Source organism: Polyodon spathula, chromosome 7 (genome assembly GCF_017654505.1).
Source record: "Polyodon spathula isolate WHYD16114869_AA chromosome 7, ASM1765450v1, whole genome shotgun sequence".
In the NCBI taxonomy this organism is placed as follows: domain Eukaryota; kingdom Metazoa; phylum Chordata; class Actinopteri; order Acipenseriformes; family Polyodontidae; genus Polyodon; species Polyodon spathula.
The window spans coordinates 44,957,436-44,983,596 of record NC_054540.1 but is presented as its reverse complement, the minus strand read 5'-3'; the positions used below and the strand labels follow the sequence as shown (position 1 = coordinate 44,983,596).

The 26,161-nt window shown below is 41.2% G+C and overlaps 1 protein-coding gene across 3 annotated transcripts in view; it reads left to right on the top strand.

Moving 5' to 3' along the window:
- Positions 1 to 23,985, top strand: part of LOC121318653 (neuronal migration protein doublecortin-like) — a 77,810-nt gene extending 53,825 nt beyond the window's left edge. The window contains exons 4-8 of one of the 3 annotated variants that reach the window (XM_041255557.1): positions 11,011 to 11,113; positions 14,539 to 14,595; positions 15,488 to 15,595; positions 21,662 to 21,756; positions 22,940 to 23,982. In XM_041255557.1, the coding sequence (XP_041111491.1) occupies positions 11,011 to 11,113; positions 14,539 to 14,595; positions 15,488 to 15,595; positions 21,662 to 21,756; positions 22,940 to 22,996 (420 nt within the window). In that variant the 3' untranslated portion in view covers positions 22,997 to 23,982. Of the gene's footprint in view, positions 1 to 11,010; positions 11,114 to 14,538; positions 14,596 to 15,487; positions 15,596 to 21,661; positions 21,757 to 22,939 lie in introns of all 3 variants that reach the window. The other 2 variants (XM_041255559.1, XM_041255558.1) reach the window with 2 other exon arrangements.
- Positions 23,986 to 26,161: the final 2,176 nt, after the last annotated feature.

Below are 26,161 nucleotides of genomic sequence, written 5' to 3'. Positions count from 1 at the left end.
AGTGACTACAAAATCTGATTCTCTTATATAAGTTCAGCACAGTACATTTGCAATTTTTCAGTTTGCCTTGTCTTTTTACATGATTATACTATGCATTTGCTGTGGTTTGTGAATAGGCTGTACTGTACCTCTCTGGGTTTTAGAATGTTTACCTATGCTTTGCAAAGCCTTCACTGAGTTGTATTATACTCTGTTTTTACTAAGGTCAACTTTTTAGAAGGGCAAAAGCATCACAAAAGTTTCCATAGTTGCTTGTTTCCACCTGTCCAAGTTAGCAATGCACTGGGACTTTGTAAACACATCTGCAGTATGTTCCCTGGCCAGGGGCCAAGAAAGGCTGGATTTGCATCTAAAATAGATGCTTAGAGTCAGATCTGAGGGTGGGTAAATATTACATTTCTTAGAACAACAAAAAAGGCCTTGGGGGATCTGCATTTGCATCTCATTCCTGTGGATGAAGAAGCACAAGAGCAGGGGTGGGTTAGAAATCAAAGCAGCTCAGCAGGAGGAATTGTGGAGAGGAAATCTGCACACGTGAATGGACACACTGACTGACATTCTGCAGTTTGTAAAGAAATTCAATATTTTATTGATGGTTTAAGCACCACAGAACACAAATTGAGTATGAAAGGGAAGCAGAACCTGGAATGAAAATGCATACTCAAATACGGAGGTTACTGAGTTAAATGGTCATTGTTCAGCTTGACAGATTTTCAATAGAATATATAGGGCTAGATTTTTAAAGGTATTTAAAATAGCACTTAATAAAGTTACAGAACCAGAAATAAGCAGCTACGACATTTTATTTAGGAGCTTTTAAGTAGTATTAACTTGTTACTTATTTGTTTTAGAATTAGAATTTGTTGTGTTCTCTTTTATGAAAAACATTCAGGTTATCATGATCTGGAGTAAGTTGCTTTGAGAATGCTTTAGTAATCATGTTTGTACTATGTCTTATATATATCTTATTATATATATAATATATAAATATATATATATATAATAGCTATATATATATTATATTATATATAAATACAAGAAAATTCGTATAGGATTTCAGTTGCATTTATTTAGTTTATAATATTTATGGTTTTGTTTAATAGTCTGTCACATCTGACCTGGAATGAAATATTGGAAACAAATTATAACATTTGTTGTAGAACATATGTATTTAAATTAAAAAAAAGAACCATCAATTTTAATAGTTATTTGCATTTTGATTGGCTCATGTATGTTCCAATTATAACTCTCAGGAATATATGTACTAAGATGGGCCACTCGCAGCACAATCTTACCGTAATTTGCATTTCTGTTGCAACAATTCATAAAGTATACATTTTGTTGTCTGTACTAAGAAAAAAATATGTTAATAAAGAGCGCCACAATATACTATTTGAAGTGTTTGTCATCTTAGCGAGATCTCTAGCATTGCGAGAGTGGTGCTTCATTTTTGTCTGATAAATAATAATGAAAGGCAGTTTAATCCCATCAGATTCTATAGTGGGGCCCCCACCTTCACCCCCAAATAAAAAATGTGTTTCCCTCAAGAAGCTTTTCATAATCATACAATAGTCCCTCTCTAAACCGGATATGTCTGTCAACCACTAAGAGGTGTCAGGTTTTTAAAAATACAATAAAATCGCATACACACATACATTTATAGTGCTCAATGTATTTTAAATGTATAAATCATTGCACAAAATGTGTTTTGGGTAGGCTAAATATTATTTTATGAAAAAAAATACAAATCTGTACAGTATGTGTATACAGTATACAGTAGAGTAGTAAAATCAAATGAATACCTAACAAAATAAATCATGCAGCTGCATTGTACACATTTGTGTACAATGTGAATAAAAGATTATTTTAAATTGAAACTGCGTATTATTATTATTATTATTATTATTATTATTATTATTATTATTATTATTATTATTATTATTATTATTAACTTGGCAGCCTAGACAATTAACACAAAATAGATCATGGTGCCGCATTCACAAGTTATGATCCTTACATGAGGACAGTCAATTCTTGTTGATACAAATTTCAAGGGACCAGCAACACATTTTGTATTATACCACTGTGGAAGGGTGGTGGGTAATTCACTGACACAGGAGACAGACAGGTGAATTTGGCAACACCGCACAGGTGCCCAGTTTTATTTCAGGGTGCTGGTTTTAATTTAGTCCCGCAGATGGCGCTGTGGGTCCGTGGTCTGATTTACCAACGGCGGTAAACAGAACCACGGGCATACCAAGCGATGGTACACAATACCGGCGCCCTTACAGGTGCTTCGAAACAATAATTCAAAACAGAAGGCACAAAGAAACAGGGAAAATAAAACAGTAACAAAAACTACAAAGAAAAGGTGCTGCACTTTGCAGCGATATCCCGGTCGCCGCTGCCCATGCTCACTAGCCTGCTCTGATATACTCATCAGGGGTCTGCCCAAGGGTTCCCCACCCTCAATATCTCGCTCTGAACCTTCGTTTCTTTCTCTCCCACTGGTTCTCGGTCGTTGACCAGCGCGTTTAACAGGGCAGACCTGAGGAAACAACAGAGCGTTAATTTATAGGGCTAACAATCTCCTAAGATGCGCCTCTCAGCCATTCAGAGAGGGGGAAAGTCCACACACCCACTTTCCCACCTCCCCGTGTCACTGCCATGACTCACAGGCGGTTGTTGGATGACTGTCGCCCTCTTCCTGCAGCCCGTGAACACGCCAGCAGAGTCAGCACAGATCTCTCCCTGCTACAACCACTAATTGGTATTATCCTGAGTAGCATATAAGCCAAATGTATACTGTCAGTTTTTATTTAAGTTAGTCAGGGGTGCAGTGCTAAATTGTGCACAATTACAAACCACCTGCACATTAATAGAATAGGTGTGTTTCCTATTCCTATACAGATGTTCAGAATGAGCTGGAGGGGTTAGCGGCACATGTGTGCAGTCTATTGCTCCTAACATGTTGGGGAAACCAGAAATGTTAGAAATTTGTTTTCAGGGCTTGTAAGTAATTGTAAGTAATTAGGGAGATGTATGTAATGTAGGGAAAATAGGTATTTGGCTGTTCGCCTCAAAAATGTATTGAAGCACAACTGGCAATGCATGAGAAAAAGTGGACTGGGAAAGGCCAGCATCAATTGCAACTGTTTAAAACATGCTTTCATGTTACAAATTGATGCAATTGTAAGTGTTACCAGCAGTTTTAATACATCTCATTATAATTTTTGTGAATTTATGCAGGAATGCCCAATTACATATTCATCTAAAGGTGAACCACAAAGAAAAACTGCTGGCACAAAGCATTCCTTAAAAAGTTGTTAACAGCATTGCGCTTGTTTAGTACTTTCACCCTAGACTTCTGACTCATTTGTAACTGGTTAGTACATCTACTGCTCAGTCTACTTCCCACCTATGAAGCTACTTTCATTAGGCCTACACTTTAACGTGTTGCAATCTTTAACATTTTGACTGTTCGTTATAGCACAGAGAATTGGAACCCGGGGTTATGCAGCCCAAACACATGAAAAAGTACTGATGAAAAAATACCAGTTCCAGTGGTTTAAAAAGCATGGATGAAATAGATGCTGTGTTTATGGTACTGGTCATACATTAGGTTTCAAAAGAGACTTGCATGTGACATACATTAGGAATATTAGTCTGTGACGGAAAGATGAGTTCTGGTGATGAATCTTCCTCCCAACCTGTGAGGGCGCTAAAGAACGGGAGGAGAAGTATCTGGAAGGGCTGGCCTGACAGTTCGTTTCCGGGTCAGGGAAGTGGGTCAGCCTGGAGGGAAGTGCGACTCTATTGTAAGACCGTATTGATTTGAAAGGTAAAGGAGAGGCAGCTGCAAGTAATAAGGCAGCTGCAACCATTTATCTCGATATCATGCGGGATTACATATAGGGGCCAGGGTAACGCTGATCTTCTCCTTCGTTTGGGTTAAATGAGTGGAGAGAGAGAAGGACTGAGAGAGGAGCTCTCAGAGTGGATTGTGTTAGTGTTTTGTATTGTTGTGTCTGTCCGTGTAACTGTCTGTTTTTGTATTCAGCACTAGACAGTTAACGCACGTCTCCGGAGCTGTCGAAAGGAGAGCACTATCCGGAGCATCACTGCACTGAGCACCTGCACGTTTTCGATCACCCAGGACTGGTGACTGTACCGCTGTTTTTGTTCAGGACTGTGCCCTTGGTTTCATTATCCCCGTGCTTTACACATTGTTGTGTATTGCCGGGGATTTATTATTTTTGACGGTCGCCAGACCTGGAAAAGAGCAATAAAGCACTTATTCACTGAATCACTGTTGTCTGTTCATCACTCCTGCACCGCATCACCGCGACATCTGTTCCCCTTACCAACCACTTTGCCACACGTGGTGTCAGATCCGGGATGGACCGCAACGCACTGGCGGAGCTGCTGCAGGCACTGGAGATCAGACGGGATGCAGAGGAGAGACGGAGGGAGGAGCGCTATACGGCGCTCATTGAACGGGTAGGGCTGATCGTTGCTGCAGGAGCGACCCCTACCGGAACATCATTGATGTCGGCCCCGAAGGCACGGGCCATGAAAATGACGGCGGAGGATGATCCGGAGGCATTTTTGGTGGCGTTCGAGCGGCTGGCAACCGCGGCGGGATGGCCTCGGGAGTTCTGGGCAAGCCAGCTAGGACCTTGCCTGGTCGGGGAAGCGCAGGCAGCATACCAAGCCCTGAGCGACCAGTACGCCACTGACTATGACCTAGTCAAGCAGGCTATCCTCCGTCGTCTCAACATCACCGCGGAGACCCACCGGACGCGGTTCCGCGAGTACCGGAGAGCCCCGGAGACACGCCCCAGGGTGGTGGCACAGCGGTTGTGCGACCACATGGTCCATTGGCTGACCCCAGAGAAGAAGACCGCTCAACAAATGGGGGAAGCCATTGTGGTGGAACAATTCTGCCATGTGGTCGGCGCCGAAACTCAGGCGTGGGTACGGCGCCACAACCCTGACACCCTGGAGGAGGCGGTCAAATTGGCCAAAGATTTTGAAGACTCTTTGACGTCAGCCCGGGTCGGGATCCTGTCAGCCCCTGCCCTGCTCAGGGACCAACCTCTCCCTCCCTCTCCTCCAACACCACCACCATCACCCTCGGTCCCGGCACCCAGACCTCCCAGACCGCCGACCCCGTTGGGCCCCCTTGCCTCCCCCCCATGGAGACCGAGGATGGCCCCCAGCTGGGGTAGAGGTGTTGCCCCTGCCCCGTTGCCCTACCAGCAGCGGGACAGATATTTAACCTATGCCCCCTCTGTCCCTCCACTCTGTTTTAGGTGTAACCAGCCAGGACATAGGGCCAGGTCATGCCCCGCTGCTATGGAGTGTGACGTGGCTGCATGCAACTGGACACCTGGAACGGGTAAGCAGGGGGAAAACGGTTGGGAGGGGCCCTGTCTGATTGACGTGGTTTTAGGGAATGTGAAAACCCACGCGTTAGTGGACACAGGGTGTGAGCAAACCTTGATCAGGACAGCTCTCTTGGGCGGTATGTCGTGGCGGCCACAAGGTCAGGTGGCCATCTCCTGTATCCATGGAGACACGGCGGCATACCCCACCCTAAAAGTATATTTATCGGTAGGACCGATAAAACGTCACCTTGTAGTCGGGGTGGCGGAAAGGTTGCCGCACCCAGTTATTCTGGGCCGAGACTGGCCAAAATTCAAAGAATTGGTGCAAATAATGGCAGTCTCAGCCACACACGTAAACGTGGCAGAAAAAGGGAAAAAGGAACGGATTGGTGATGTGTTTCCTTTTCATCCTGAAATGTTTTCCCCTCTGTTCCGTCCTAGAAAAACAAATAAGGAGAGACGGACCGCGAAATGGGAGGGAGCGTCTTTGAGACAAGGCTGGGGTCTGGTGGGAGAGTGCTGTAATGGTAACAAACGCCAGTCGAAGGGAGTGGGAACGCAGTGCGACCGAGAGAGCGAGGTTACTGGGCCGACTAGGGCAGAGGTTATTCCAGCCCCTCTCAATATACCGGACCCGTGGTACTCAAGCGCGGACCTAGTGTGGGGCCAAAAGAACGACCCGTCACTGGTGCACGCTTGGGGGCAGGTCCGGTCCATTGAAGGTAAGGATGTTGATGGCGCTGGGCCGCTAGTATATCCACATTTCAGTATAAAGGGGCAATTACTATATAGGGTAAACCTAGCCGCGGGCACAGGACAGCCTGTAACACAATTATTGGTTCCCCCGTCTTGTCGGACCGAGGTCATGAGGCTGGCGCATGATATCCCTTTTGCGGGGCACCTCGGAGCCGAGAAGACGAGGGAGCGAATATTGGCTCGATTCTATTGGCTCGGTCTTCATACTGATGTGTCGAAATATGTAGCCACATGCCCAGACTGCCAGCGAGTAGCGCCAGGTCGAGTGCGCCCCGCTCCTTTGGTCCCACTGCCGATTATTTCCACTCCGTTCGAGCGCATTGCAATGGACATAATGGGCCCGTTGCTACCTTCTGACTCTGGGTATACGCATATATTAGTAGTGGTGGATTATGCAATGCGATACCCGGAGGCAGTTCCATTGAGGTCCACTAGTGCAGCTGCAATAGCCACCGAGTTAGCGCAGATTATGGCTAGAGTAGGGATCCCCAAGGAGATTTTGACTGATCACGGAACCAATTTTTTGTCCAATACGTTACAGCAGGTGTACAAAATATTAAAAATACGTCCCATCAGGACGTCCGTTTATCATCCACAATCGGACGGTTTGGTTGAACGTTTTAATCAGACCTTAAAGTCGATGCTGAGGCGATTTGTAACACAGGAGCAGAAACATTGGGCATCGCTTCTTCCCTACCTCCTTTTTGCGGTGAGAGAAGTGCCGCAGAGTTCAACGGGGTTCTCCCCCTTTGAGCTCCTGTACGGCCGGCAGCCTCGCGGCATTCTCGACCTGCTGAGGGAGGGGTGGGAGGAGCACAAAGGCTCGTCTAAAAATGTAGTGAAGTATGTGCTCCTACTACGAGATCGGCTGGATTTGGTCGGTCGTTTGGCCCAAGACAACCTCAGATCGGCTCAGCACCGACAACAGCAGCATTACAACAAAAATGCACGGATTCGAACCTTTCGACCAGGGGACAAGGTAATGCTGCTACTTCCCTCATCTGAATCGAAACTGTGTGCTAAATGGCAGGGGCCGTATGAGGTGATTCGGGCTATAGGGAAAGTAAATTATGAAATTAGACAGCCCGATCGCCGAAATGAACGTGAAATTTATCATGTCAATTTGTTAAAGCCCTGGCAGGCAAGGGAGGTCTTATTTATAGCCCCAGGCAATATGGAGGATGATTTAGGTCCCTGTCCAGAGACCCCGAGCACAAGAGCGATTTCTATGGGGGAACAATTGGTTCCGGATCAGCAAAGAGAGCTGCGTAAGCTTATTGAGGAGTTCAGCGATGTTTTTTCTGACGTGCCCGGCAGAACAAACTTAGTTGAATATGACATTATCTCTCCACCAGGTGTCACAGTGCGAGAGAGACCGTACCGGATCCCGGAAAGTCGACGAAGTGGCGTTCGCAAAGAGGTATGGGATATGCTCGAGCTTGGGGTGATTGAGCCTTCCAGGAGTGAGTGGTGCAGTCCGATCGTCATAGTGGCTAAGAAAGACGGCACCAACCGCTTCTGTGTGGATTTCAGAAAGGTGAACGCTATTGCTAAGTTCGATGCATATCCCATGCCTCGGGTCGACGAACTTTTAGACAGACTGGGAAAAGCGAGGTTTATTTCCACTCTGGACCTGACGAAGGGATACTGGCAAATCCCTTTAACCCGCAGCTCCAGAGAGAAAACCGCATTTTCAACACCAGAAGGGCTGTTCCACTTTAAAACCATGCCGTTTGGGCTACATGGTGCGCCCGCTGCCTTTCAGAGACTGATGGACCAGGTTTTATGCCCACATCATGAATATGCAGCAGCATATATTGATGACGTGGTGATATACAGCTCCACCTGGCGAGAGCATTTGGCTAGGATTACAGCCGTTCTTCAGTCTCTAAGGGCAGCCCAGCTGACAGCTAACTTGAGGAAATGTGCGTTTGCCAAAACAGAGACTCAATATTTGGGATTTTTAATGGGGAATGGAAGGGTGAGACCTGTAGTCACCAAAATCCAGGCTTTGGTTGATGCAGCGATCCCCAAAACCAAGACTCAGGTGAGGTCACTACTGGGCTTAGCCGGTTATTACCGCCGCTTCATCCCCGAGTACGCCACAGTGGTTAACCCGTTAGTCGACCTCACCAAAAAGAGTGCTCCAAATTTAATTAAATGGTCAGCTGAGTGTCAGGGGGCGTTTGATACTATTAAGCGTACACTTTGCCAGGCCCCCACTCTTATCACACCGGATTTCACCAAGAGATTCATCCTCCACACCGACGCATCGGATGTAGGTTTGGGTGCAGTCTTGTCCCAAAAAGTAGCTGGAGTAGAACACCCGATATTATACCTCAGTAAAAAAATGTTACCTCGGGAACGCAACTACTCCGTAGTCGAAAAAGAGTGTTTGGCCATTAAATGGGCTACTCACTCTTTACGATACTACCTGCTGGGACACTCATTTGATCTGGTCACAGACCACGCCCCACTCAAGTGGTTAAGCACAATGAAGGACAGCAATGCCCGGATAACTCGGTGGTATCTGGCATTGCAGCCCTTCATGTACCACATGGTACACCGTGCGGGGAAAGACCACCAAAATGCAGATTATTTTTCCCGGGAGGGGGGAGTAATGGGGAAGGTAGATTTAGCCGAGTGTTCCTTCGGCTCCACTCTGAGCGGTGGGATATGTGACGGAAAGATGAGTTCTGGTGATGAATCTTCCTCCCAACCTGTGAGGGCGCTAAAGAATGGGAGGAGAAGTATCTGGAAGGGCTGGCCTGACAGTTCGTTTCCGGGTCAGGGAAGTGGGTCAGCCTGGAGGGAAGCGCGACTCTGTTGTAAGACCATATTGATTTGAAAGGTAAACGAGAGGCAGCTGCAAGTAATAAGGCAGCTGCAACCATTTATCTCGATATCATGCGGGATTACATATAGGGGCCAGGGTAACGCTGATCTTCTCCTTCGTTTGGGTTAAACGAGTGGAGAGAGAGAAGGACTGAGAGAGGAGCTCTCAGAGTGGATTGTGTTAGTGTTTTGTATTGTTGTGTCTGTCTGTTTTTGTATTCAGCACTAGACAGTTAACGCACGTCTCCGGAGCTGTCGAAAGGAGAGCACTATCCGGAGCATCACTGCACTGAGCACCTGCACGTTTTCGATCACCCAGGACTGGTGACCGTACCGCTGTTTTTGTTCAGGACTGTGCCCTTGGTTTCATTATCCCCGTGCTTTACACATTGTTGTGTATTGCCGGGGATTTATTATTTTTGACGGTCGCCAGACCTGGAAAAGAGCAATAAAGCACTTATTCACTGAATCACTGTTGTCTGTTCATCACTCCTGCACCGCATCACCGCGACATCTGTTCCCCTTACCAACCACTTTGCCACATAGTCGTACAGTAGTTGTGTTATGAACTGCACCCTAACCAATGATCGATTGAAAAGAGATCAGGCTGACAGACTGCACTGAGTCTGAGCATCTCCCCTCTTATAGTGCCCGTTCATATGGAAACAATGAGGCAGCTGTCAGGATGGGAGCGACTGGTTCAAGTGACTGTAAAGAAGTGCTATACTCGAGTCTGCTGTTAACCCCGGTGCCCTGCGGCCTGGTAGAACACACATCCTTCCAGCACTGCGAGATTGCAAGTTCCAGAACATGTTAGTCCAGGGAATCAGACCTGCAACACTGAGATTCACAGCATTGCAGCACAGAGGATCCTGCCAAGCTGCTCCGTGTCTGTTAGCAACTAGTGGCACAGTGGATTACATGTTTTAGCAGACTAGATTTGATGAACACATTACCCGTTTTATGGGGATTGTATTGCTACTAATACTGTGGAATTAGTTTCCGTATGTGTTATAAGCTGCTTTTGGAGCACAGGAGTATGTGCACAGTATATAGACACGTCAGCATATACAGTAAGAATTTCAGCATGTGAATAATAATAATAATAATAATAATAAGAATATTACAAAGGTAGCCTTTATGTCTTGGAAATTGCTAATTTTGTAAACAGAAAGTTTTAGGATGTTATGATTAAGGAGATTTTATTTCTAGACCTAATGTACTGACTTTGTCAGTACTTGTGGGGTTTGTACCTTCTTGTTGGCGTCAGTAACTGCACAGCTCTGTTTTAACAACAGTTTCAGGTTTGAACAATGCCAGTGGCAGCTGACTAGTATGATGAACAGGATCGACGACATTGTTCTTAAGAGCACTAGTTTTTGGCAGTTTTAATTGTCTTACTCAAAGATGTCGCATCCTGAAAAACACATTGTTACAGAACATTTTATCATTCAGTTCATGGAACAGGAAAGCATTATTTTTGATGTACACATTATACATATAGAGTTCTTATTTGCAACAAGCATTTGGTTAAACATTTGCAAACTATATACAAAAATATACTGGATTTGGGATCTGGTGTGCGATCCAACACACATTAACTCCTAGTTACAAAGCAGTATTTCCTCTATATAAAATGGAGCAATTCGCTAAGCTACAGTGTATTGTAATGAGTAAGTACTGTAAACAGCATGCTTTCATCAGAAATGTGCATGAAAGGTTCTATTTAAGCATTAACAGACAGTGGTCATTACCTGTTAGATAATGGACACAGTGTCCTAACGTCATTATACACAGGTAGTACTACGATGGATATTAATGCTATTACAAACATAGTTCTTGTGTATGAAGACTTTCGTTGGGTTACATTTTGTATTGGATTGCTTAGACTCCTTGGAGCCCTGTTAGCTTCAGAGGGAATATACCTGTGGGATAATAGCTGCTCTGCTCTGAACCTCACTGTTGGAAATGTTCTGTGAGGTTTTATTGTATTTTATAGTATATTCATTTGTCTTCATCTTTGTTTCAGGTGACATGCCTTCAAGACTTCTTCGGGGACGATGATGTCTTTATTGCGTGTGGGCCAGAAAAGTTTCGTTATGCCCAAGATGACTTTTCCCTGGACGAGAATGGTGAGTTAGAAAAACACTCTTCACTGGATTTCTATCCATCAGGATTAATATGAAGTTAAAGAGCAGCTGTGTTGAGATCTGCCACATTTCAGATGATGTGTTTTTATGCAGATATCTTTATTATTCAACTGACTATTGAGTTGTTAAGCTAAATCTTCAGAGTCTACTTTTACTAAACAATGTCAAATATAGTGCAAGAACTATTGAACAATCCCACTACGTTCAAGTTTTTTACCTTAGTGCTGCCTTTCCTTCACAAGAAGGCAGTATGGTGTTCACATATATACTGTAGGTGCAGAATTCAAGAGGCTATACTGTAAGCTCAAAATGATGAATTTAATGAATTAAAATAATGGTATCCTACAATTATGGAAATGCCTAAGTAAACTTTAACAGGGATAAATCAAATAAATTATATATTTTTGTAACTTTTTGCTCAAGTGACGCCATCATAAAGTCCTGTAGAACCATGGAAACCAAACACAACCTTAGGAATTTTCATTACATCTTGGAATTCAATTTCTGTCGCTGTCCTGTCAAAGGTTCTGTCTTAACATATCATCTCTGCATCTTGCTTTCATGAACACGTTCTTCTGAGCAATTTAAATATCAGATATCAGATGATTTATGTTGTGGTCCGTGATAAATTGTTGCAAGATAAAGAATCCACATTGGTAATCTGCAGTAACAGTGTTACCTTGTACAAAACAATAACCAATATGCATAAGATCCTGCAGTCTTGTGTTAGCCATCCTATTACTAACACCAAATGTGTGGTCAACTACTCATCTTGCTCAGGATACCAAACTACTGGCTCCAAAGTCACTAGCAGACAAGGTGAGGGAGTGTCAGTCAGGCTGGCTGTTTTTTATATCCCACTCTATTACTATAAGTAACCCTTAGCTTGTCCAAATTCCAGCACAGTCTCCATTGATTATGGATTGTATGTTCAGTATCCTATCTTCCAACTTTGCATTTAAATGGAGTTCTCTTACTGGCTCCTAGTCCTAAGAAACTGAACATGTGTTGTAGAGTAAATCGCAATTGGCATTGACACTGATGATATCCCATGACAGGAAGATCAAAGCCGCATTAAGTATGATTTATTCCATGCAAAATGTAATATATGCATTCCCAGCGTTTCTTCTCTACTGTAATGACGCTGCAGAACTGAGTGAAAGGATTAAATAGATGTCAGTACTGCCAGAAGTCCTGGTCAGGCAAATTAATTACTATTGATTTTTCTCATGTCAGGCTCTATTCACAAAGCTTGTCTATTTTTATGAATAAAGTAGATTGACAAACATGAAACTGTTCTAGATAATCGATTAAGGTATGACTGCATGATTTGACTTGTAATATAAATACTGTCAGTTGTCACTTTTGACACAGAGGCTGGTTTTAATAGATCTGTAAAGTGTAAATAAGGTTTTCTGACAGTACTATGCCAAACATTTTGCAGAAGACATCTTGGCCTTTAAAAATAAAACAGTGTTTGTTTTATCATTCCAGAAAAACGTGTTGCTAAAAGGCAAATACAACAATGATTAAAATAGTTGAACTCCATGTTACTTTTAAACAAAATAATTCAACAATAATATGAAAAACAAACACTGTTCCATTAATAATTGATATGATATATATTTTTTGCATTGCTCTAATAATTATGCAGATGATATAAAAAAGTGCTTGCCCATAGAGCGTGAACACACATCCCTAGACAGGTGCATTAGATACAGAGAAAGACAAATACTGCTCCGAATGCCTCTCCATCATTGTGTTGTTCTAATGTCCATGAAATAATGAGCACATTACAATTCTGGAGATTGTCAGAGGCAATTCTCTGTTTGCAGCCCTGGGGAGGTTTGGATTGAAAGATGCTGGCTTGCTGTCAGTGTTTCCCTCACACCACCTGACCTGACGCTGAACACTGCAGCAGATTGTGGGACACGAGTCTCATACGGCTGTCTGGGTTTCAATTCGGCCTTGCATGAACCCTGACAGGAAAGCTAGCAGCACATGACTGTGTTAGACTGGAGAACCTAGTAACAATCTGTCGACAACATTTGTTTTTTTGACTGTCATAAATGATTTAATTGATATCCAATTAGCTGTTTTGTGAAGTTCAGTTCCATGTTCCATCAGTCAGTAGATATACAACAAGGAAATTAAACCATAATAAAATGACATCTGTATTATTGAAAAACCTAACAAGCAGTGTTGATTGATGGATTACAATGAGAAAATCAAGTCAACATCAACACATCATATGAAAAATAATTACAGAACATTATGTTTTCATTTTTCTTCTGGTCTACATGTACAGATGTTGGACAGGAACCTGTTGTACAATATTGAAGCATGCTTTTGACTTGGCTTGGCCCTGTCTGGATACTTTTCATGGAAGGCCTCTGCTGTACAATGAGCCCATGATCTACATACATTGACACCAATCCCACACATTAATTAACACTGCGTGTGTACCTCTCCACCATGCCGGTCTACTTGAATACCTCAATCAAAAGAAGCATGTTACAATCCATAATAAATAAAGCCCAGGTCTGGATTAAGCTTGTCTGCTCTTTTCTTTAACTACAATAGCACCATTGACCCTGTCCCTAAATAACACCTGAATACAGATCAAAGTGGGACAATTAGCATTTCTCTGTACAATGAACTTGTAGAAAATGCAATTGATTTATTCTCCAGGCTAGGTCTGGGACACAGAAACATTGCTTCTCTGTTTCCGTTGTTGAGTTTGCTTTAGCTCCCAGCGTTGTCAGTCCCCCCCATGCTTCATGAGTCTTAAATTGTTGAAACACAGGGTGAGGTATGTTTGGTGCATCACCGCTAGTCAATGCGATGGTTTTCCACAGGGGTTTATTTGTTACCTCAGAGAGGTCCATGCTAGCATGAAGTCCTAACGGACACATCTGCACTTTAATATTCTGACAGGGGCACCTAAAAATCACAAGTCTCTTGTTGCATTTTAATGTTTATTTAACCTGAAGAGTGACTCATTCAGCCCTAAGGTCCTCAACAGGTGGGAGCCATACTATAGGAGTGTGTCAGCATCTAAGCTCACAGTAAAGAATTTGAAGACAACTGTTTACCTGAAGAGTGTCAACTGACAATATGTCATCCATTAATACATGATATGAAACTTGTAAGAAACAGCAGTGAAGTCATTCAGCTGGGTAATTTCTAAACTAAAGAGATAATAATAAAAAGACACCCTATTTTGTAGGTGACCCATCAAAACTATAATAAATCAAGTTAACAAACTTTATGCATGAGGGTAATTATGTGATATTAGCCAACATATTTGTTGGCTTCATCTAAATTAAGCTGTATCATTTGCTGGGAAGAAAATAAGAGGTGGCAAGAAGAACACAATGGTTAATCATTTGGTTCCTTTCTTTCAGCACACTTTTCCCCGGGGGGAACCAAACCCAAAACACCCCAGGGGGGTTATAACCAAGGTCAGTAGAAATCTGTGAAAATTGAGGTACAATCTGCAGAAATCTGCTTGGGAAGGAGTGGGGGTCATGGATTCTAGTAGCTTTTAATGATCTGCTAAAATCTGCCCCTCCTTCCTAATTCTGTAACAATACCTAACCTGCACAAAAATCAGCTACTTTGACCTATAGAGATTTGTACTGTACAGAAAGATGGAATAAAACCAAAATCTGATAGGATGGATTTCTGCGTGCAGATTTCTGTTGTCCGTGATTTTAACTTTATGAAAACCCCTTGGTACTCTGGGCTGTGAAACAGATTTCCCTAAATGGAAGCATTATATAAATAACTGAGTATGACTCATATTTCACTCTGTTACATCCTCTGACCTGGTTTGTGGAGCTAGAAGCTGCACTCAATGCAGCACCAGTCTTGGCAAACTGCAGCAGAAGCCTATTTTTGGAGATAAATATCTGCATTGATAATATAATGTGGGATACAACTACTTTTGTGGGGGGTGTTGCTTTTTAAAATGGTTTGCCTAGTTTCGATTAGCGGGCAAAACAAGACAGTTTAGTAAGTAAGAGTCTGATTGGGGTAAAATAGGCAATAAATGTCCGACACCCCAGTCATTCTTCATTCCAAGAAATCATTCCTGTGAGAAGAACTGCTCCTTAATATCATTAGCAACCCCCAACATCACAAACCTGTTTTATTTCTGTAGAAACTTCAGAAACATGGTTCTCTAGGTAATAACGTAGTATACAATGATAGGAAGGGTTATCATCTGTCTGCGAGCTCTCGTGTTTGTGTTTGTGTGTGTCGTTCAGTTTGTCCAAGTTGATGTTTCTTGGCTGTTCCAGTCACCCTGTCTCTGTAGTCTTTGTAACTGGGGTGTGGGGTCTGTGTTCACAGAATGCCGAGTGATGAAAGGAAGCACTTCGAAAGGAGGCCCATCCTCCCAGAGAAACTCAGTTAAGAGTCCCGGACCCACACGACGCAGCAAGTCTCCAGCTGAATCCAGTAAGACTCTTTATACAGAACCGCACTGTGTGTAACTGCCATGTGCCACGCTTCCATCTGCACCATGCAACCAGTCTGTAAAATCTCATCTCATCTAGTTACAATGTTTGCTGTACCTACCGCCAGCTCCACCTACAGTCTACAATCTCCAAAGGTCATAGATAGTTTTTGTATAACTGCCATTTAAATTCTCCTGCCTCCAGTATTTCCTAGAAGGAATTATCAGTTCACAGTCCGTTCTGCATACAGTCTGCTCACCGTCCTTCGCATTGGGCACTCCTTAGGTCAGTGGTGCACAAAGTGAGGGGCACAACTATGACTAGAGAGACAATTCTGTAAAAATTCAAAAGTATTATTTTATAAATAAATACATAAATGACAGCCAATTAGTCTAAATTATTACCTTTCAACTGAGCCATTGCCCATCACTCTAGGACTTGTATAACCAGAGAAATTATGTTTGAAGTGGTGAGTGTCGGTGAAACTGCAGTGAACAGAGCCGAAGTGACGACATCTATGTTATCAAAAGGACTCATATTTTCCCGGATTTAATGTAAATTGGCTGTTGGAGTGTAAAGGCAGCTCTGCAGCACACAAGGCCAAATCAGACGCTTCAATGGACGTGTGCTCATCTAGCTTCAGATTTAGCTGGCAAAATAAATATTTATTTTGCAAAAACTCACATTATTTTTTCAGATTTATCAGTTAGGTAAATGTTGAATTGCCAAGTGTAAAAAAAAAAAAAAAGAAATTCATTGATTTATTTGTTAGAAACCCAGATTTAACGTGTAAATGTTGAACTTACGATCCATGTTTTCAACATATATAAATTATATCTGAAAGTACAATTTTGAAAACTTGTAAGAATGTGTTTGTTAACATTTATGTATTTAGCACAGCGGTCCTCAAAGTAATTTGGGCACGGGCATAAATTGATCTTACATGGCTGTTTGCAGGCACGCTGACTATTGCATAGGTTCTTATCTTAAACACTGCCTTCCCGCGATATATCGACATATACAGTGTGTGTGTGTGTGTGTGTGTGTGTGTGTGTGTGTGTGTGTGTGTGTGTGTGTGTGTCTATATATATTTAGTTTAGTGGGAGTTATTCTTGGCTCACTCTGATAAGGCCAAGTCCAGTAATTGTGCCTGCTGCGCTTATTCTTTTATAATTTATGTAAAATATGCAATGCAAATATTTTTAACCATGAATAAACCAAAATAAAAGAGAATAGATAGCGTCTCGCTTTGTTTCAATTTGGCAAATTGGTCAACACTACTCTGTTTTAAAGATCGCTCATCTCCAGTACAATTGTTCAGAGAAAGTGGATTCGTAACTAATTCTAATATTTTTTTTTCCTTGTCTGGTGAATTAAAAAAATACTGAGTCAGAAAATCTCAATAACAGTCAGCAAAATTCAGTGTTTCGCTGACATATTAACACATATTAACTGCTTATGAATGATTGGAAAGCTGTCAGATCTTTCACTTGTCCATTGGCTACTCTCCTTCAATTTTCATGCAAATACCGTGAACGGCCTCTGCTTGCTTATGATTGGACAGCTGCATAAAACTCGGCAGATGTTTGACTCTCCTATTGCTTAAACTTACTGCCAGTACCTGCAACTAAAACAGACACAGTTTATGTTCCACCAGATAAAATGCAGATATTCAATTGGTTGATTGTATTGCAGAGGCCCTTCAGGAAAAAAAAAGTCAAGTGCATATAAGCACAACATAAGTGAGCAGTACTGTCAACAGGCTGCTGTGATGCTTTCGTTGGAAAACGTGTTTATTTATTTTCCCACGGTACGACCCGCCAGAAATTTGTTGACGACCCATAATTTAAGAACAGCTGCTGCGGGCACGATGGCCTGACTTCACGGACACAAATTTGCCCGTGGGCACCATTTTGAGGACCTCTGATTTATCTGAATGTGGACTTTTTGTGTAAATCTAGGAAAAATACACGATTTACATTAAATACCGAAAACAAACGCCTATTAAAATATAAAGTTTACTTTTTAATTTGTGTGTCAGCAGGAGGGGACTGATGCAAGAAAATATATGCTAAGAAAAGGTGGTGTCATGTAAAAAGTTTGCACACCACTGCCTAGGTAACTTTCTTTGGACAGCACCTAGGTTCTGCAGGGATATATACTCTGTGTAGGATGACATTTAAGCCTTTTAAGCCTAGTAATGACTGATAACCCCATGATTTGACAGGGAAAATGTATTAGTTGCTCTAGTCTGTGGTGCCGTATACCAAGCATGGTCTTGAAATTGTTAACCAAGAGACATCTGGACTGACCACGTTTATAGTTCATGGTTTAAAAACATTGAGTTTCCTGGTTAAAGATAGTACAAATATCTGGGATGGACTAAAAACATAAATCCGCTAATACTGAAGTCACAAGGCAGATCTGATCAATGTGCTTTAAACTGCTGGTGTGGATAATCTGACTATCACAAATAAAAATAAGCCCATGCAGATCAGATGTATTACAATCTGTACACTGAAGCAAACCCTCACAGGGGGTGTAATGTAGTATAACCCCGGCCACCTGTGTGTGTGTGTGTGTATGTGTGTGTGTGTGTGTGTGTGTGTGTGTGTGTGTGTGTGTGTTTGTGTGTGCGCGTTTGTGTGCATGAATGCGTGTGTGTGTGTGTGTGTGCGCGTTTGTGTGTGTCTGTGTGTCCGTGTGTGTGTGCATGCATACGTGTGTGTGTGTGTGTGTGTGTGCAGCCATTCCTGAGTCACACACTGCTGGTCCTGGAGTGTCTGTCTGCATTGCCTGAGATTTACCCCACAGGAGACTGTTTCAATTCCAGTGGAGTTACCCTGCAGCAAAGAAACCAAGAGACGGGGTCACTTAATGTGTTTAGCTCAATACACATATAAATGATGTTTAGATATTTTCATTAATCTAAGACTATTTTAAAATTACATGCAACAACCAGTATTCAATAAAAATGGTTATACAAGGGCAGAACTTGTTCAAGTCTTGGTCTTTAGCTCTTTAAGTCTCATAGTTGTATGTGCAGTAACACAACTACGTCTTCAACGTTCAGCCACATCTAGCTAAAAAGTTATTTTTATTGTTTAGATTGACTTTATATAATTTTCTGTTTCGGCCATCACATCCTGGTGACTTTTTAAAAAAATACAACAAATGTGGCATTCCTTACATCCACCGAGTGCAAGGATATGGTTAGGTTACACTCCAGTGTACCAGAGAAGGCATGTTTCTGAGAGCTCTGCTGTGGCCTCAATAAAGGTGCTTTAAGCACCTGAGCTTAAAAAAAGTCACCAGGATGTCATAACTGAAACAGAAAATGATACGCAGGAATAATATACACAGGAAGAAGAACACAAGAAATGAAATATTCACTTCAGTCCCATTGAAACCACTCTGTGCTTGTGCCTGCCTCTTTCACTGTGGAGTCCTCCTTCTATTGGGCCCAGCTCTCAAACCATTGTACTCTCTTTAGCAGTCGTAATGCTTTATCAATTCTGAGAGCCTGCGCGTGTGGTTTACACAGTTAACCTTGAATAATATCACACAAGAGAAAAACAAATCTGTTCTTCTGAGAGTTGTCGTGTTTGGGTGCCCACCAAAAGTCACCTTGAGCATTGCAGGCACCAGCCATGCAGACCGGATTAGCCCTACTTAGAGAGGAATGCATCCGGAACAAGCCGTTAATTAAAATCAGACTTTATGTTGTTCACTATTCAGTGCTGAGCATTTTAAATGTATTTCAACCCCCCTACAGTCTAATTGCATCTGGCACTCAAGGCCTGTGATTTGATAAGCAGAGTAGTCTGGTGTTAGCCTGTCATGTTGAGCTCTATTGTGGCAGCACTGGAGATAAGAGGTCTTTATATCCAGTCACTTCCAATTGAGGTACCCCAGTCTGGCTCCCAAGGTTGTTTCAATAATGTAGTGAAGGAGTCGATTTTAAAGATAGCAGCTGTACTTGGCATCTGGATACGGGATGCCAGTGCATGCCCATCTGGCCTATTTCCACGGGACTGCGCTACTGCGCTAGTGTCATTGAGGTGTCATTTCTACTTCTGTCAAGATGTAGGACTGCAGACAAAAGAGTATCACTGAGAGAATACACTAGGAGTTTAAAAGTGAGCTCTGGTGGTGTGAATCATTCTTTTTTTTTTTTACTTTCCTAACCTAACAATCTTCCAGCGCATGTCCCGGGTTCTTTCATTCTTGGAGTGGATTGTTTTGGTTCTGAGAAATTTGCATGCTAGTTTTGCAGTTTCCATGCTTGTACAATGCTACAATTATACTGTTCCTCGCATAATGATTATATTTGCACAGGGCTATCTGTTTCCTGTTCATCCTACTCAGTCTGTTCTCAAGAATGACCCATATTGAGCGCCCACTCTATCTTAACTGAGGATTTTTACAGGGAGATGCAGCCTTTATATATTAAAAAATACGTGTCGAGGACCATTTGATTCCACTTCGCTGCCATTTTGCAGCAGTCTAAACCGTTAACACAAATAGGTAAAATGATTTCAGAAAGCCAGCAGTTGGCAATGTCTGGCTGGCTTAACTTAGTTCACAGAGACGGTGGCCAGTGTTGGCTGAGATTTATTGAGATGATTAGCTGTCTTTTCTTCAAGCTCACACTGGCTCTATTTTCATCTGAATAAGGCCAGTGTATATCCATTCCATATAATGTGCTTATGCCAGCGTTTCTGTGATTAAAAAAGAGCCCACAGTATATACCATGGAGAAAGGTATTAACAAGACCATTCATCCTGCTCTGAGCCTGCACACAGTTCTGTTACGAGTGGCACAAGGAAACACTCGCCTACCTCCTCCACCCACCCAGTACTGAATGCTTAGGGAGCAGCTACACTTTGAAGAGAGAATAATATTCTTAATCATGCTGAGGGGGGCAGCAATTTTGCTATCTGATGGTGACTTTCAGTTTGGGATTGAGTTAGAGATTTGGGAGTAACATGTGATTTAAAGTCAGGATTAGGTTTATGTGTAGATGCTTCTGGAAGCACAAACGTTCCTGAGGAAGTTACCAATGGATTTCAAGCACTCAATCAGACCTTTGAAGAAAGTATTATTAATCACATTTTCAAAGCGTTTACTCCAGACTGTAAATGCATAACAGACCTTCGTTTATATTATTTGTTTGGTTTCACTTTTGTCAAATGATTTGTGCTTTCCAAAAAAAGAAAAGTACATTAAGGAGTAAACACCTTTGAACATGTCAAATTAACTAACGTTTCGGCTGTTGTCTCACAACACTGATGATGTTTCTTGGTTCCTATTATCTGTATCCTACCACAGTAAAGGGTCACATTTCCCTGACTCTTGATTTATTGCTCCACCTCATATATAAGTCTACAGCTGACTCCCTCAAGCTCACGGTTAAGATTGCTCTGTCAGTCACTCTCTGTGTGAAGATAGACTGAAAATAACCTTATCATTTTGTATAGTCGGGCCAGTTCTTTTCTCAGACTAGAGACATTCCATTGTACAGTAAAACAGACTGTCTGTTAAGTGGTTGTTTATTCAACATGACACATGGCCAATGTCCTGGCTTTAGAACAGTTTAAATTTAAAAAGAAACAAAACGTGCGCTTTTGGCAATGTATTGGATAGCTTTTCAAAGTGTTGCTTTTGTGGCACACTATATTGTTGAAATAAACATTTAGTTTTTTTTGGGAGGGGTGGGGGTTCTGACTTCAGATTGGTACAGACAAGCTGGTCACATTGTGACGTTTGTACAACTGACCAGACGGAGGCTGGCAGGCACTGGATCACACCACCTTGTGTTGTAAACAAACTCTGTCAGTCTCCTAGCAACTTGCAAATGTAGTGGAACAAGGCCAGTGTGTTTACCTCTGAAAGGAAGATATAACGAAAAGCCACAACGGCTCTCGAGTCTCGAACAACAAAAAGGTTTTAAAACCAGAAGAGTTTATCTTCTCAGGCTGCTTTGCGTATTCTTTGTCTGTGCCTTGCCGTTGCAGGTGGCAGCTCCTTTATATTCAAACTGGCTCGTCTTTTTCTCTTTTCACAGCCAATGGCACCTCCAGCAGCCAGCTGTCAACCCCCATTTCAAAACAATCTCCCATCTCAACACCCACCAGCCCTGGCAGCCTCCGCAAGCACAAGGTATTGCGTGACTGTGTCATGAGCTCGGCCTTGTCCTAAAGGGATTGTAACTAACTAAAGAATTCCACGAGTCGAACCAGTTGTACTACACCTCCATGCTGTATATATGTCTCATATAGAGATGTGCAGTTTTCAAAGACACTTATGGCAATAATGTATTTGTGCTTTAAAACGTTATGAGAAATATTGCCAAAGAGTTTGCTCCAGTCTTTAATTAATTCCTATGGATTTTACAAACCTAATATCAAATAGCTTAGTAATTAAATGTTAGGTCTTTTGGGCACTGTCAAGTTGTCTGTTTCTCAGTTGTGTATATTACTGTTAGGTTTTCATCTTTCAGGAACTAGAAGTTCATTAAAGATAGGAATACATGCTTTGAAAATATATAAAAGGCAGTGAAACCGAGAACTTCCTTTACCATAAAGTAGTACCAGATAAAGAGATGTTTGCCAGTGTAATGGGCAATGCTGTGTGATGCTCTGCCGTTAGAGATTCTGTCCCCAGGCAATGAGATGAGATGAGGTTTAAATCTCTATAACCACTAATGCAGACGATCCCGGCTGTTTTGCATTGTGATTAAGACACTCGTTTACAGCACATAGGGTCTCCAGTTCGTGCCCAGCCTCTGCCCTGTTATGCTATAAAACTGAACATTTGAAATGAATGTAGCTAATGGAAGTGAAAATGTAATGATTTTGTTTGCTACAATTACATAATGCGGTTATAGCTGATAAAATAATTCCATGACTCTTACCTGTTATGCACTTCCATTCGCTATGCCAAAATAAAAACATAAATAATAAAAGATAAAAATAAATTTACGTCAGCAGACTTTAGTTATGGTAAGAGCATGACACTGGCTTGTCATGTCAATCAAAAGAAGAAGCAGCTGATTGGCTAAAGACAGGAAATAAGGTGTTGAAGGGCTGGGGACCATTTCACACTCTAGGAAGTGAAATGAAATTACCTGAAAGTAAGGTTTGCAAACAGATTTATTTAGCCTACTAGAGTAGCCAGATACCATTTTTTTAAGGCTTGCCAGAATGTTTTCTGTTCAAAACCTTAAACTTCACCATACATATCTGTGAGCTTTCCTGTGCTTTACCACTGTGCTTTTACTGTGCTTTACTACACCTTGCTGGTTGAAACATGTTGATTGGCCGTTTTGTTTTTCCCTCCACAGGACCTGTATCTCCCTCTCTCATTGGATGACTCCGACTCGCTGGGCGACTCGATGTAATTAAGAAGCGACCTTAAGCTACTAAAGCAGAAAAAAAAAAAAAAAAAAACAAACAAAAAAAACATAGTCAAGTTCTGATCTGTCCTGTTAATTGCAGAGAGTTCTGTGCTGCTTTGACTTTGAAAACACCAAAATGAAATATAAAGCAGATTTTCTGTGGTGCTTTAGCTACACAGAAATGAAGGATAAAGCACATTTTTCTTTGTGGTTTGTCCTTGTGTGTCACACACTGAGACTGCCTGGCCACAGTAACGCTGCCTATGAAGTAATTAGCTGCTGAGAATTCATTCACATTAATTGGAGTTCTTCACAGGATCCGGCTGCAGCTCTACACGTGCTGTGTGAGCCCTGAGCCAATTCAGCTAACTCCCTCATATGCCATTTATTTCAGCTCTGAGGGGAATCTGAGCTTCACTAGATTTCACTATTATTTAAACTTCATTAAGATTGACCTAGGTTGAGGTATAAAAAAAAAAAAAACAACATTCATTTTGAAAGTAATTACTACTTCTACTAAAATTATCATTCCGTTTTTATTTTTATTTTGTTTTAATTATTTGTAGTTGTCCTTTTAAAAGTAAGACACCTGGGTTTTGCCAAATTAATAAAAAATGAATTCTTGGCAGCAATCAAAACAAAAGGTGTAGTAGGTTGACTTAATGAGTTTTGTTGCCAATACTATATACCATATTCCATTTTTTGCTTGTATGACATTAAAACTGATGAAGACACAGATATTCTATATCTGGGCAACTCAACTGTAATTTTTTTTTTCCCTTGAATTTAACTTAAAAGGGCAAGGATTTCTCTGAAGAAGTCTTAAAAAAAACTTAAATATCTGCACAGGTCGGTAACAATGGCTATACCGGAGTCTGCCTCATTGAATTTCATCCTTTCCGTTTTGGAGATAATCAAATGTACAAAATGAAAAAAAAAAGAGTGAGAGAGACAGAGAGGGGGAGAAGATAAACTGAAACCAGCAAGGGGGGGGGGGGGGGGGGGGTGAAAGCTTCTGGAATAGGTAAGAAATGGCAAGTTGTGTCTTCAAAAAACAATCAAAAGCCAAAGCCTTGTTTTTAATGATGAGTGAAAGGTGCCACCAGCTAGTGAATGAAACCACAGTGCTTTGATTTCTCTAGTGGCTTTGCTCTGAAGGCTGCCGACTCTCGTTCTACAGCGGAGGGGGGAGAGGCTGAGCTGTGGTATCGGTTTATAATGCATCATTTATTCAGACTTTTTTTAAAAGCCTGTCTAGTTAAATTAAATAATGTTTTGGAATTCCTTAACCCTTTATTATACAGTTTCAACACACTGTAACAGTCTATGAGTCCAGTATGACAAATATATTTGATATATGTTGCTGAAAGAGACCACTTAAAATATGCCATAACCAACTGTATATGCATTTTACATGTATGCAACATATGTCATTTATATTCATATTATTTTTTTAAACTGTATACGAACAAAACACACCTTAAAAATATGGTAACACTTTACATTAAGTGTCTCCAATTTCTGTGTATGTACATAGTAGTTACATATAAATGCATGTGTACTTACACATTACAATGTTATTATGATAGCTACAATGAACTTAATGTGTACATGTTTTTGTACGATATAACCCTAATCCTAACCCTTTTCTGATTCAATTGCATACTTACATATATCGTGCAAAAAGATTTACACTTTAAGTACATTGTAACTATGCATAATTGCATTGTAATTATGTGCAAATACATATGTATATATTAAGTAACTACTACGTAAAAACAAAGTAATTACAGACACAATGTAACATTACCAAAAATACATTGTTTAAATATGTCAATATGTGCAAAAATAAAAGATTCCCAGTAAACCAGGCTCATGCTCATTAGATATAATGAGAATAATATATAGATGAATTATTATATCCTATGTATTTATTTATTCATTCAAAAGAATTAAAAAACAAAAACTATTTGGGAATTGTTGTATATCCTGGAAGTACAGGACAAAGGCAATTAAAAAATACCACAGCATTCTCACTCGTCAATAACCAATAAATTATAATTCAAAAGTATAGAAATCGGAATTGAAATATTATCAATATCATAATTGTAACAATATTTTGAAATCTCAGTTTTGTTTTCTTAATAATCCATCCCTCAGACTAGACTGACAGGTAGCAATCACTGTGGTTTGATTGTTTTCCATATCTGCCTGGGATTATCATCCTGCTGGTGTTTAAGACTCTCACTTGCATCAGGAACAATGTTGAAATGTAAGAACCGTGAAAGCATTTGACAGCAGGCAGGAGGAGGGCTTCATTTGTACTTCAATGCAAAAAAGGAATCTTCAGTCAGAGGACATAGCTTTTAAACCAGAGCAGAATTATTGTAAACCCCCCAGTAATTGAAACAACACACAAACAATAAATCACCATCAGCCTTTCAACTACACCTTTTATAACAAGCACAGGTCACTGTGAATGATTTAACACAGAGGGTTACTTTTTTAAGCTCTGGGGAGTCACACTTTTTGATAGCACAGTTCAGTAACTTTTGATTTTTTTTATGTGGAACCTTTTTTTGTTCTAATGTTTTTTTTGTTTTTTTTTTCCTACACTTTGTATAACTATTTATAGGAGCAGAGAAACAGTCATGCTCTAATGAGACAGCACCATGCAGTGCGGAGCAGCAATGTTCCAGTGGTGCCTTTTTATATAAAACAAACAAAAAATCTTGAGCACTCTGTTTTGTATACTGCTTTTAGATGTTTTTTATGTCTGAACTTTTGGACTAACTACAGTATTTGTTGTCGGTTTGGATTTGTTTAATACTGTTTTATTAGGTGGGTTGCTAATACCAGAAACCAATGTAGTTACACTAATCTTTTGTGAAGTTATAAAGGTGCAAGTTAAAGTAACCTACAAGTTAAAGCTAGGGCGCTACAGTAGTTGTATTCTGTCAATTGCACCTTTTTTGTTATGGATTCCCTCCCCAAACCTTTTTCAATATAAACAGAGAACAGGTCAGGTTGATTAGCACATCAATGTAATCTGATTCCTCTATAGTAGTGGTGCCCAACCCTGGTCATAGGGACCCCCTGTGTCTTCTGGTTTGCATTCCAGCTGAGCTCTCCATTACTTAACTAGACCCTTAACTGAACTGATAATTT